General features: G+C 33.2%; 1 protein-coding gene across 7 annotated transcripts in view; it reads left to right on the top strand.

Moving 5' to 3' along the window:
* Window positions 1-11,999, top strand: part of LOC106067714 (influenza virus NS1A-binding protein homolog A-like) — a 125,897-nt gene extending 113,898 nt beyond the window's left edge. For 4 of the 7 annotated variants that reach the window (XM_056041937.1, XM_013226943.2, XM_056041939.1 and 1 more), the window contains exons 2-12: window positions 587-1,081; window positions 2,304-2,428; window positions 3,688-3,816; window positions 4,211-4,329; window positions 5,156-5,272; window positions 7,516-7,654; window positions 7,793-8,050; window positions 8,181-8,426; window positions 8,792-8,917; window positions 9,146-9,319; window positions 9,597-11,999. In XM_056041937.1, coding sequence (XP_055897912.1) covers window positions 606-1,081; window positions 2,304-2,428; window positions 3,688-3,816; window positions 4,211-4,329; window positions 5,156-5,272; window positions 7,516-7,654; window positions 7,793-8,050; window positions 8,181-8,426; window positions 8,792-8,917; window positions 9,146-9,319; window positions 9,597-10,024 — 2,337 coding nt within the window. In that variant the 5' untranslated portion in view covers window positions 587-605 and the 3' untranslated portion in view covers window positions 10,025-11,999. The remainder of the gene's footprint in view (window positions 1-586; window positions 1,082-2,303; window positions 2,429-3,687; window positions 3,817-4,210; window positions 4,330-5,155; window positions 5,273-7,515; window positions 7,655-7,792; window positions 8,051-8,180; window positions 8,427-8,791; window positions 8,918-9,145; window positions 9,320-9,596) is intronic. The other 3 variants (XM_056041940.1, XM_013226944.2, XM_056041941.1) reach the window with 1 other exon arrangement.
* The last annotated feature ends 90 nt before the right edge of the window (window positions 12,000-12,089 follow it).

Raw genomic sequence — 12,089 nt, 5'->3', positions numbered from 1 at the left:
TTAAGACTATTTTTTTAAATTTTCATCTATATAGTATATACAACTAGATTAAGAAGATAAAAAGCTGGCTTACAAAGTCCCACAATTTAATCTACATCCATTATTAGAACTTAATCTAAATTAAATAATTACATTTAAAATTAGTTTATTAAAATGTTTCAAAAATTATTTTACTAGTCTAGATCTTTAATGAGGCCTAATCTTTGACAAGTCACATGTCACTATCCAATGTTGTTTCTAGGGCCTTTAATATGTTATTTATCAAGACTTAGAGGCCTACATAATATTTATGATTAAATTATAAACTAGATCTATTTTCATTCTAGATTCTAGAGCTATAGACCTCTTTCATAATTACTCAATGAAAGTAAATCTTATTAAATGACTTGTTCTGAAAAAAAAAAAAAGAAAATGTTCTCCAAATTGTTATGTTGCTGCTTTATTCACTTCAGACTTCATTGTATTATCTTCACATTACTGACATTAGATTGTAAATAAACAAACTAGCTTCTCACTTAGTTATATTTTTGAACAGCTATAACATTATTAGTTTGGATGAGAGTGTTTTTTTTTTTGTTGTTCTCAGCAGGTATTTACTGTAATATATGAAACTTTTGGAAGATAACAAAGGGCTATTGACTCCCCCACCAGAGTCTGACAAAATGTACAATCCCACTTTGCCCACACCCAGCCTGACTAAAGCTGGAAACGGTGATGAGTCCAACGGTGCAGCTGGCAAGTCTTTTCCCAGGAGTAAATCTTACCAGAATGAAACGTCAGAGACTTTAGAGCTGAACAATGGTGACATTATTTATCTGGACTTCCTGGAAGAGGGTCACTCTTCATTCGTCCTGGAAGGCATAAACAAGCTACGCAAGCAGGGTCAATTCTGTGATATTATTCTTGTTGTGGAAGACCATGAGATTCAGGCCCATCGTGCAGTATTAGCAGCTTGCAGCCCATTTCTGTTTGACTTTTTCTCTGGCCTGGAGGAGACCACAGAGCCATTGCCAACATATAAACTAAAGCATGTTCACTATAATGGATTCCAATACTTGCTGGATTATATGTATACTGGCAGGTAAGGAGAATGTTCAATCATGGTAGATCTGGTTACTAGATAAAGTTGGTCAGTCTGATTTGAGTAATCAGGTAGTGGGAGGATGATAACAAATTATTTATTTGGATAGCTGTCTTGTAGTTTAATATATGCACTCTGCATTGTCATTTGGTGGTCTCGATCCTGGGCTTGGGAGATGTATATTATAGACTGCACATATAATTTAACTTAATTATCAATGTTGACCACATTTACCTAATAATAATAATAAGGCTTGTCTTCGAGTCTGAAGATTAGTGAGGAGTGAAGGTTGTTTCCCTGGCTGCGCAGCCCCAGCTGCATATTTTGCCACATCCAGGGCAAGCATAACCATTGTCCGCAGGTGGTCGATTTAGATTTGTTTTTCTATTTACCTAATAGATGTACTTATTTAATTGTAAAAATATTTTGTGGTTATTTTGTTATTGATGACAGATTTTTATATGTTGAGATGAAAATCAACAAATGGATAATCAACAACCGGAAAAATATTTTTTATAGTTGGCAAAATTTAGTTCTCTAAATTTACAATTAAATTTATATTTATTCTATGTAAAAGTTCACTTCTGGGGAAAAATGCAATTAATTTCAACCTTTGAAAATCTGTGAAAACAACTTGAATCTCCTATTTTCATTTAGTTTCCCTGCATGAGATGTAAAGGTGAAGAGAAGTTAATCATAATGAGATAACTATATCAGAGTATAAATTATATTATAAATGTCACATTTTCAACAAGATGGTGGAAACCTGAAAGATATATTTTTCATTTGAAAAATAAGTGTCCACCTATTAGTAAACTCTTTGCTATAGTTTGATTGATTGATTTTTTAAAGCTTGTGTTTATTCTGAAAACATAGATTTTTTATAACATGATTGTGATTTTCCTTTTTATAGTCTCTCTTTAATCTACTTAATTTTGTTTCTTTAAATTATGAATAACAACTAAATATTAATATATCTTGATTTAAATTTTTTTTTTAAAATAAATATTATTATATTATATATAATTTTAAAATACAATTTGAAGACTTTTTATTCATTAGTACAATAACCTGAATAAGGTTTAGTTGACACTTGGTTATGTAATTAAACAAATAGCTTTCATAAATTCAATGAATTAGTTAGCTTGAAATGTTACTATAAGTTCAGACAACTCTGATGACAACAAAGTATTCTCTATGTGATATCTCCTTTTTTCCCCAGGCTTCATGTTCCGCTAGAAAATGTACCTGCCGTCTATGCCACCTCATTGAATCTTAAAATGGAGACTGCCACCAAAATCTGCGCTGGTTTCCTGGCCAACCATCTGACCACCGCCAACTGTTTAGGTATCAGGGCCTACTTATTTTTTACACTCCTAAGAATTATCATCTGGGGCTTAGAGATGCACATCACCATAGCTGTTTGTGTACTGGAGAATTCTCTCTGGTTGTCTTTTGTCTGTACATGTTCTGTCCATTCATTAAATGTCATTATGTATTATGACACCTTTTCTTTTTGCCACCCTACTACACTGCCCATTAGATCTATTTTATAGACTTTTGCCAAACAATAATACAAAATTTTGTTTAAATTATAGAAAGAAATATTGTATATATTTTCTAAAAACCATATTTACAAGAAAAACAAATAATCAGAAATAGTATTTTAACAATTTAATCTTTTTATTAAATGTCAGATAAGATAGGAAGATCAGAAGGCCAAGAGACAATGGAATCTTTGCAGCTTTGTCATCAACTTATGAGTCTAGTAGACTTTTCAATCAAGTACTATTTCTGCTTATTTGTTGATTTCAAAGTAAATAATTTGAGAGTACTCATCATTTTGAGTTCTATAAATGTAAAAAAAAAAAGTCACTTAGGGTGGCAATGAAAAGCAAAGAAATTGTGTCCCTTGTCAATAATTAAGAACTTGCTGATCAGCCAAGTGAACAACTAATCATCCCCACCCTCTGAATATCCTCCTCAAAACGCAGATGAGCGTAAGTGCAATCAATGGAGAGTAAAGGAAACGATGGGAAAGAATGTAACAGAAATGAAGCGAGCCCAGAATTACGCTATGGTGATGTACAGGGTCTACTAGATTCCCTAAGGTGAGGTCAAACATTATACGCTTAAACAAACAAACCTTTTCTGCACACTTCCCACCCACCCTGCCTGGCAGAATCCCGACTTGCAACTAGCTAGCAGTCTGGTAATTGACCTATTTAAAAAAAAACTATTTTTAGGGTTTCTGTGCTTAATCTTTTTTTTTTTTTTTTTAAATAAAGGCTAAAGAAACGTTTTTGTTTTCTAATAAATTTTCAGGAATTCTCAGTGGTTAAACTTTTTGTATTCTTAGGCAATTGTAGGCTCAGTACTGGAGTGACTTCAGAGAGAAATAATTCTATTTTCTTTTCAGCTCTTAGGTTTCCTATTAGCCTGATTACCTATAAATATTGACTAGAGAGCAATATAGAGATGCTTTTTCTCATCAGATAGCCCACAAGCCTCCTATCTTTCAGCTCCAGCAGCTTGATTTAGAATTGTTCTAGAATTCCACCTTATGTGCCTGTCATTCTGATTTTAACTTGTTTGTACTTTGAAAGGTATCCGCCGCTTCACCAAGGATGTGGCCTTTAAACAGGCTGTGGATGAATACATTAGGTCCAATCTAAAAGACATCATGTTGAGTAAATCATTCTTTGGACTCACAGACCTTCAGGTGGAAGTAGTTGGTCAGTAGATTTCCATTTTTCTTTTTATATACATGTTCAGATTTATTTGGAAAACAAATAGTTTGTAATGCAACTGTTTTCATAATTAGGATTTAAAAAAAAATAAAAAAATTTAAGATATTTGGGAAAAGGGGGGGGGGGGGGGAGAGAAAATTGGTCACTGTAACCTCATACTAGCAAACATCTTATTTAGAGAAAATCCTCTGCCCCACATTCTGATAAAATCGTGATGTGAATTAAAAAATGGCTGTCTTTTTACAATCCCCTCTAATAAGCAGACATTTTTTTCATGCTGATTTGTATCACTTGTATCTTGATTACCAAAAAATGTGACTTGTTTAAAAATGTTTCCATTCATTCTATTGTAATGATAAAGATTTTGACATGCTTTCAGGTCTGGATGAAAGTATCACCAATGAGGTAATGGAGCAAAGATTTTTTTCTTTGGTTCTGGACTGGGCTAAAGAAAATTTGAATGATCTCAAGCCCAAGTTGGATCGCTTGGTTGAAAAGGTGACTAATTAACTTAGGCTCTTGATTTATATGTTGTATTAACTACCTTCTATAGAACAAAAACTGGACTAAAAATAACAGAACCTCTATCTCACATCAATAGGCTTTTCACTGGCATACCAACACATCAACCAAATTTTAACACAACTATTATTTTCTCATTTTTACAAAGCTTATAAATATCAACTCACTCTGTATGTAAAAAGTTTGTACATCTTATTTCTCCAACACCCAATCTTGGATCAAACTGAAATTTAGCTCAATTATTTCTTTTACCTGACAACACAAGAATCAATTTTTAACAAAATTAATTATAAGTTAATTAACTATTGCTAATTAATTGTTTTGTTTTGTTTGGTATCTCAAACGAAAGAAATTGTACTTGACTGGAGTGGTGTATAAGCTGAATTAGTCCCCTGTGTAGGTTGTCGCTCTAAATTGAAACAAACACTATATAACTATACAATCTTCTTTAGTCACTAGTACCTCACTAGCTGAGGAGGTGTGAGCAATGAGTTCATCTCCTTTCTCTCTCTCTCTCTCCCACCCCACCCCCACCCAATAGTCCCAACTGGTCCAGATAAGTGATAGGATCATAGCGTAGTGAGAAAGTTAAAAGCATGAAATAGCGCTAAACAAAAAACAATTGGTAAAAATATTATTAATCGCACAGATTTATTTTGTTGTTGATCGAGATCTATTACAAATTTAATTACATGACTGATACAGTTATACTTTGTACAAGCTTTTTATATTATTTTAACAAAAGTATTTTTTTTTGTTTTTCTTGTATGTCAACTCACGTTAGATCTGACTTCTTTCCCAGGTAAATGTGCTGTACCTGCAGTCTGATAATACCCTGAAGGATTGTGCAGAAGTAGAGGATACGGTTCTAAGTAGTGAAGATGATTTGGTTCAAGACTACAAGAAAGCTAGAAGGAGGGTAGGTCTTAAAGACAATGAATGCAGTCGAACAATAAATAGTTTAATTCAATTACAGTAATGTGAATGTGACTACATAAAAGCATGTACATTTAATAAATTTAGCAGAAACAGAAAAAATATTTTTCATTCAATTCCAGTTAAACCTTACCACATCAGGACATGATAATTAACTCATTAGCTACTAATGCGCCCAAATGCGCCCTTCCCCCCTCAGTACTAATGCGCCCGCCACAGCACACATACAGCGTGACTTGCGTAGCTCTCGTTTTCCTGCGCGACGCGTGGTGTTATTTTGAGCTGGCTGGGTTTTTTAAAAAGTAGAAATATAGATCGTTTCGTTAAAAAAAAAACGGATGTTTTTACGTCTTTCGCTTCAGTTTCTATGGGCCTTCGAAGTTTGTTGATTTTTTTTTTTCGATTTTTCTTAGCTGCACATGCCATTTTCTCAATGACCTTTCAATTTTTAGACTCGTTATCGCAAATAATACACTAAATACAGCTAATAATGAACTTGATATTGATCAACACATTGATCATTAGAATTTAGCGCTACATTTAGACTTAGATCTAGTCCGATTCAGAAAGAGAGTGAAGGAAACATTAGATCGATCATCTAGCCTAGATCTAGACTATTCTGGATCTTGCGTCAATGAATCTTCAACATCTTTGACTGATATTTTGAACAGTTTTTATTTACCACATGAAAACTTTAGATGAAATACATCTAGTTGGGGGTGTTCACAACGTTGGTTTGGACAATGGTTTGATTACTTTTACTTTGTTATGCTAGAAGTCATGAAATCTGAGACACATGCAAAACCACATCAGCATGATGCCATGCTCAGGCAACTAAGGGCCTCACGCGCACCCAGTGAAAGTCAGTAAATACTCAAGACATATACAGATTTTATATATAAGCATAATGTTTATTGTATAGGCCTACTAAATTCCTACTTAAAAACATTACTGGTCTTTAGGTAAAATTTAAATATTACAAAAAATTACAGATCTGATGGGGGGGGGGGGTCCACCAGTCTTCAAAAAATCAGGCACTCAAACAAATTTTCGTCTTTGCCTGTTGTTTTTATTGTTTTAATCTTGTAAAACCTATTCAAGTTATACATCATTTTAAAGGTCATCCATTTCTCTTTTTTTTAGAAGTATTTTTTGTTATTGATAGATGTTGTTTTATGTTATTTAAAATATATTTTGTAAAGTCAGTCTATTGATGTTTTGGAGTTACCTCCCTTTGCTTAGTATTTAGAGAGATGCTGCTTAGGTATGGGCTTAGTAGCTAATGAGTTAAGGCCTTACTAGCTGCCTTATCTATTACACATTGTCCAGCATTACAAGACATGCTCTAGCTATCATACTAATTGGGTTGCTTATTCACACATCTCATTTGATAATGATGATGAACCATTCATTAGAGTCAATGTCTGGATCCTTGTTGGTTATGGCGTCAGGATACAATTATTTTCCATTTAAAGCTTTGGCTCTATAAGATAACGCTAAAGATTAGATTCTTGAAGCAAAGGGGAAGTGGAATGATAGCTATATTGTGCTCACTTCAATCATGATTGACAGTCAGTAAACAGAATAAGATTAAGCTTATATAAGAGAAATCAATTTTGTATTAATGGATTCTGTATGAATAAGTGGCTAGTTCAATGAACTAGTAACTCAGTTTACCAGATTAAACTGTATATGATGTTCATATATATTTATATCTAAACATTCATAAAGCACATTTTAAAAATATTTTTTATTAGGCATTAACAAATTTATATCTAATATATAAAGCACAATGTAAGGAGTATGTATAGAATGTATGAATAGAAATCAAAACCGTTTGACCAATTTTGATAAAATTTGGCATAAATGTTCCTAAGATCAAGACCGTAGTGTATGTTAAATGTCTCTCCCAAAACAAGGCCTTTAAAATAAAAAAAAAGTGCCTAAATTTATCTCTATTGAAAAACAAAACTTTTTTTTACAACTCAGGTAAACCCATTTTCACAGCATTTTATATATGAAAGGGAACAAGGCCTTGGATCAGTGATACACAAACTAAGGGCTGCGGGTCATATCCAGCTAGTATATAATATATTAAGAGTAAATAAAATATTCATTTGTGAAAAGATAGGCTAATTACTTGTTCTACATGCACATTTTTAATTAAGTTGCGATACAAAAAAATGTTCACTGGATGCTCAAACACATGCCTCTATTTCATAACAGGACAAATTTAAAATCAAAGCAACTAGTCCTTCAACCAATGGTAATGGACAACTTTTTCACAAGTTCAATATAAATCCTGAAGAAGCAGTTTCAGTAGCTGAAAGGGAGTGGTCTATTGTGGCCATCTGCAAAACTAGTGGTATATATTTTTTTTTAATTGGTCATAGAGAGTATGATTGTTAGATATTAGTATTAGTAACAACATTAAGAAAACCACAATATCAACAAATAAATTTAATCACTTTGAAATGTTACAAGTTTTCTGTTTGTATTGCAGAAAATGCTTATCTGGCTATTGCTGTTTTGGACGGTCGCTTAATGGCTATCACTGCCCATGTTCGGCCTGTACCACCTACCAATGGTGATCAGTCTAAAGAAGGTAGCATAGTTCCAGACTCACCCCCAGCTCAGTCTAGCAACAGACATCGTTTAAGTCCAGTCTTGAAGAAAACATCAATCACGCCCCTTCAACCAATGTCTTCTGCAAGATGTGCTCTTGGTGCTGTGGAGTTAGATGGGAAGCTAGTTGTGTGTGGTAAGTGATTTTATACATTCAAAGAAAAATTATTTTTTGATGAAAAAAAAACAAAATTTATTGATTTTGATTTCACTATGATTCAGATTCCTACTTTTACATTACTCACAATTTGATGTCAATATTTTAGGTGGCTATGATAGGGGAGAGTGTCTTCGCAGTGCTGAGACATTTACAATCAGAGATAACCAGTGGACCAAGATGGCAGACATGAATAGAGCAAGGGGTAGATTTGGAGCTGCAGTTTTAAATGGTGTTATCTATGTGTGTGGAGGATCTGATGGCTGGAAGGAACTCTCTTGTGTAGAAAAGTATGACCCAGCGACACAGAAGTGGAAACCAGTTTGTAGCATGCTGAAAGAGAGATCCAATCACAGTGAGTTCTCCCAATAATTTCTAATGGTCAGGAACAGGCGGAAACTTCTTCTATACAAGAGTTTCAAGATATAAATTCTAGTTTTCATTTACTTTTTTTTTTTTTTTTTATTTTTTTCATTTTTATAAAACGACTTTTGAATCCGAAGTTGTAGCTTATTGTAGGCTTAAGATTAGATAGAAAGCAACTTTAACTTAATATATTGTAATTACTTAATATCTTTCTTAGCCCAGATCTTAAAAACATCTTTCCCATAGACAGCTTTAATTATGAAACATATTTTTTGAGTTATACAAATTCTTAATTAAAATCACTACCCGGTATTTAAAATTTCCCTGTAATAAAAGTTACTTTTTGTTTTTTAGGTGTTGTTACTCTTAATGACAAACTGTACTGCATTGGTGGCTGTGAGGGGCAAAGAAGTATTACAACTTGCGAGTGCTACGACCCAGTCACAAATACTTGGTTTCGTATTGCTTCTCTTAAGACTGGTGAGTTTTATGTTTAATGTAAAGAATTAATAAATCAGGAGCTGCTATGTACTGATGCTTCCCACCTCCTGCCCCCCAGTTGTTTTTTTTTTTCTATGGCACAATCTAATCTTAAGTTAACAAATTTTCATTTTGTTCAATTCAAGATGCCGATATTTAGGTTTGGAAGTCATAGTTAAGTTTAAATGATGAACTTTGGGATTGAAAATGAAACTTTTTGTCTTCCAGCCAGATCCCAAGCTTGTGTGTGTGCAGCTGAAGGCTTGCTGTATGTCATTGGAGGCACAGACCTGTGGAACACCTTGAGCTCAGTGGAATGTTATGACCCTCAAACTAACACTTGGACACCTCGGGCAAGTCTAAACTCTGCTCGCAGAGGAGCTGGTGCAGGCTTAGTGAATGGTGAGTTATTTTTTTTAACAATCTAAGGTTCTGATAAATGCAAGTCAGTAGAACTTGTAGTAAACATTTGGGATTGGTGAATGTACTTTGTTGATTGATGTTTTTTGTTCATTTTAATGTGTTCTTTGTTAATTGGTGACATTGTCAGCTCGACATTACTGTTGGCTTTGTTTCCTTATATGAGATCCACTTTTATCTGTATTTAAGTTAATCCATTGTTATTTAACAATCTACTTTTTTTCTGACGAAATTATACAATATTGTCCTAAATCCCCAGGCATGATGATTGTAGTTGGTGGCAGTGATGGAACACAATCTTTAGTGTCCTCAGAGTTCTACGACTTCATCACAAACACTTGGAGTGTGGGCCCATCCTTGATCTCTCCCAGGGCCAACTTGAGCGTAGTTTCTGTGGACAGCAGGCTGTTTGCAGTGGGAGGCTTCAGTGGCAAAAAGTTTTTGAGCAGCCTAGAATGGCTGGACCAGGATGATCTGGAGTGGTTTGGACATGTTCCTAAGCTGTTTGACGCTCCAACACAGAGCAAAACTCAAGAGACAATAATGAATGGGGGGGCAGTGGTAGATGCACAAAAAGAAAAGAGGGAGACTTCAGATGTTCTCCCTGTGGAGGAAAAGCAGCAAGTGTATCACATCAATGGCAGCAGTGAAACAGTTCCAGTGAATGAGCAGCTAGGATCGTCATAACGTTTGCATTTTTTTTGTTTTGTTTTGTTTACAATGTGTTTATTTGATGTTCTTGAGGATGAATTTCATACAAAAAAAACATTTCAGCTCAAGTCATGACCATGTTCTTCTGATGATTTTAAACCCTTTTTTAATCTTGTTTGTTTTAATGACTTGTATTAACATGACCTGTCTCTTGTACATATAAGACAGTCTTTAAGGTGAAATTTTACTGGGCAATTAGTACAATTAAGACAGTCTTCTAGGTGACATTTTTTCGGGCAATTAGTTAATCTTACTAATTTTTTGGTACAAGTTTGGCATTATTTTAGGGGTGTAAAGTCAACAAAGTAGGATTTTTTTTTTTAGCTTCAAATGACCAACATATTTGTATGTCTCCTATTTTAGAGTGGCATAAACAAATCAAAAGTTGTCGATTCAAATAACATGTTGAGTGAGATCAAGCACAAATGAGGACAATTCAATCTACTTACAGCAATGTGTATTTTCTTTTGGTCTTTTCAGATTTATGAATCTCCTTTTCTCACTTGAGAATAGACATTTTTTGTTTGGGCATTGAAATTTAAAAAGGCATTCTGTATTGAATGTATTCATTTAATTTTGCATGGCACTACTGAATACAATCTACATGCTATTTGCTATAGCATCTGGTACAAAAGAACCATCTGTTTGTGCTTTGAGTTAAAATGCACACATTCAAGTTTAATTTGGACAAGTCTTTCTAAAATTACTTTACATTTTTTTTTCATAGATTTCTGTTCATTAAAATAGTATCCTTCCATATTTTTTTTTAGTCAATTTGTTTATGCTGTCTTTGTAGTTTAAGCTATTGGTACTACAAAAGTTAATAAACATTTGTATTTGTTCTATCGTAAACTCATTACAATTTGGCATGAAACATCTGGACAATTCATTACTTATAATATTCACCCTTAATCTTCATTCTCTATTGCTATGTGTTTACTTATGACCAGTCACTGCATTCATTGCTTGTTGGGCTCAACACAATGACTGTTAATTGAAACACTTTTGATCTAATGCTCAAGATTTGTGCAGTTTGAACCAAAGTGTATTTGACCCATGTCTATCTCTCGAGACTATTTCTGATGGTCAAACAGAAGCTGTGAAGTTCTAGCAGACCGCAGGATAGACGAGTGGCTAAACAATATAACTGTACAATGACTAGTGACTCCTTCAAAAAGGACTATTTTGTAGCACTGCATAGGCAAACTTTTAATAGTTTTGTTTAAATGAAGAAAATGTAATGTATGTTTTCAACCATATGTAATGAAAAGGATTAAGAATTTTAAACTCTCAAATTGAAACATTAAAAGTTGTTTCGATATGGAATAATATTCTGAAATTAAAATAGTTTAAATTTAAATGGAAAAATAAAGTTATTTATAGTACTGGTATTCAGATTATTTCACCATAACTAGTTAAGAATAAAGATAGATTTTTAAAAAATACATAAAACTATCTTTAATTGTAATAAAATGTTAAGCTTTTTGATATTTGATGACATTTTGTTCCAATCTTTGAACACTAAGTGAAAAGTGTCAATGTTTTGTTCAGACTTGAAAGTATTGCTCTGTTTGTGTTCAGAAATCAATCATATTACATTTTGCTTTTATACTTTTGTTTTCTTTACATGAGTGCTTATATTTTGTGTTCAAGTTTCATTTTCAGTTGTCCAATTAAGATTGCATTATTCTTGTGGTTACTTAGTATATATTAAGTAACTCTATATACATGTATTGACCAATGTTCTAAATATTAGACTTGTACAACTTTTGTCTTCATATTTGATATCCCATCCTGCAATGGGAATAAAATGGTAGTAAGAATTAAAAGATTGTCCAGTGTTTGTGTCATCATCTGGAACTCATTGATCAGTTGTTTACTTTTTAATACTGTCATAGAACATATTTCTTTAACTTTAAAAAAAAATAATAATTTTGTTTGATTTTTTTTCTCACTTTGTTTTATTTGTTCTTCAAAGCACCTGTTGATGTAGTTAGTTGAGTATTTTCCATAGCACTACCAGGAGTGTTTGTTTTCAACA

Source organism: Biomphalaria glabrata, chromosome 9 (assembly GCF_947242115.1).
Source record: "Biomphalaria glabrata chromosome 9, xgBioGlab47.1, whole genome shotgun sequence".
NCBI lineage: Eukaryota > Metazoa > Mollusca > Gastropoda > Planorbidae > Biomphalaria > Biomphalaria glabrata.
Note: the sequence above shows the minus strand (reverse complement) of the source record. Positions and strands in the feature narration are given on the sequence as shown.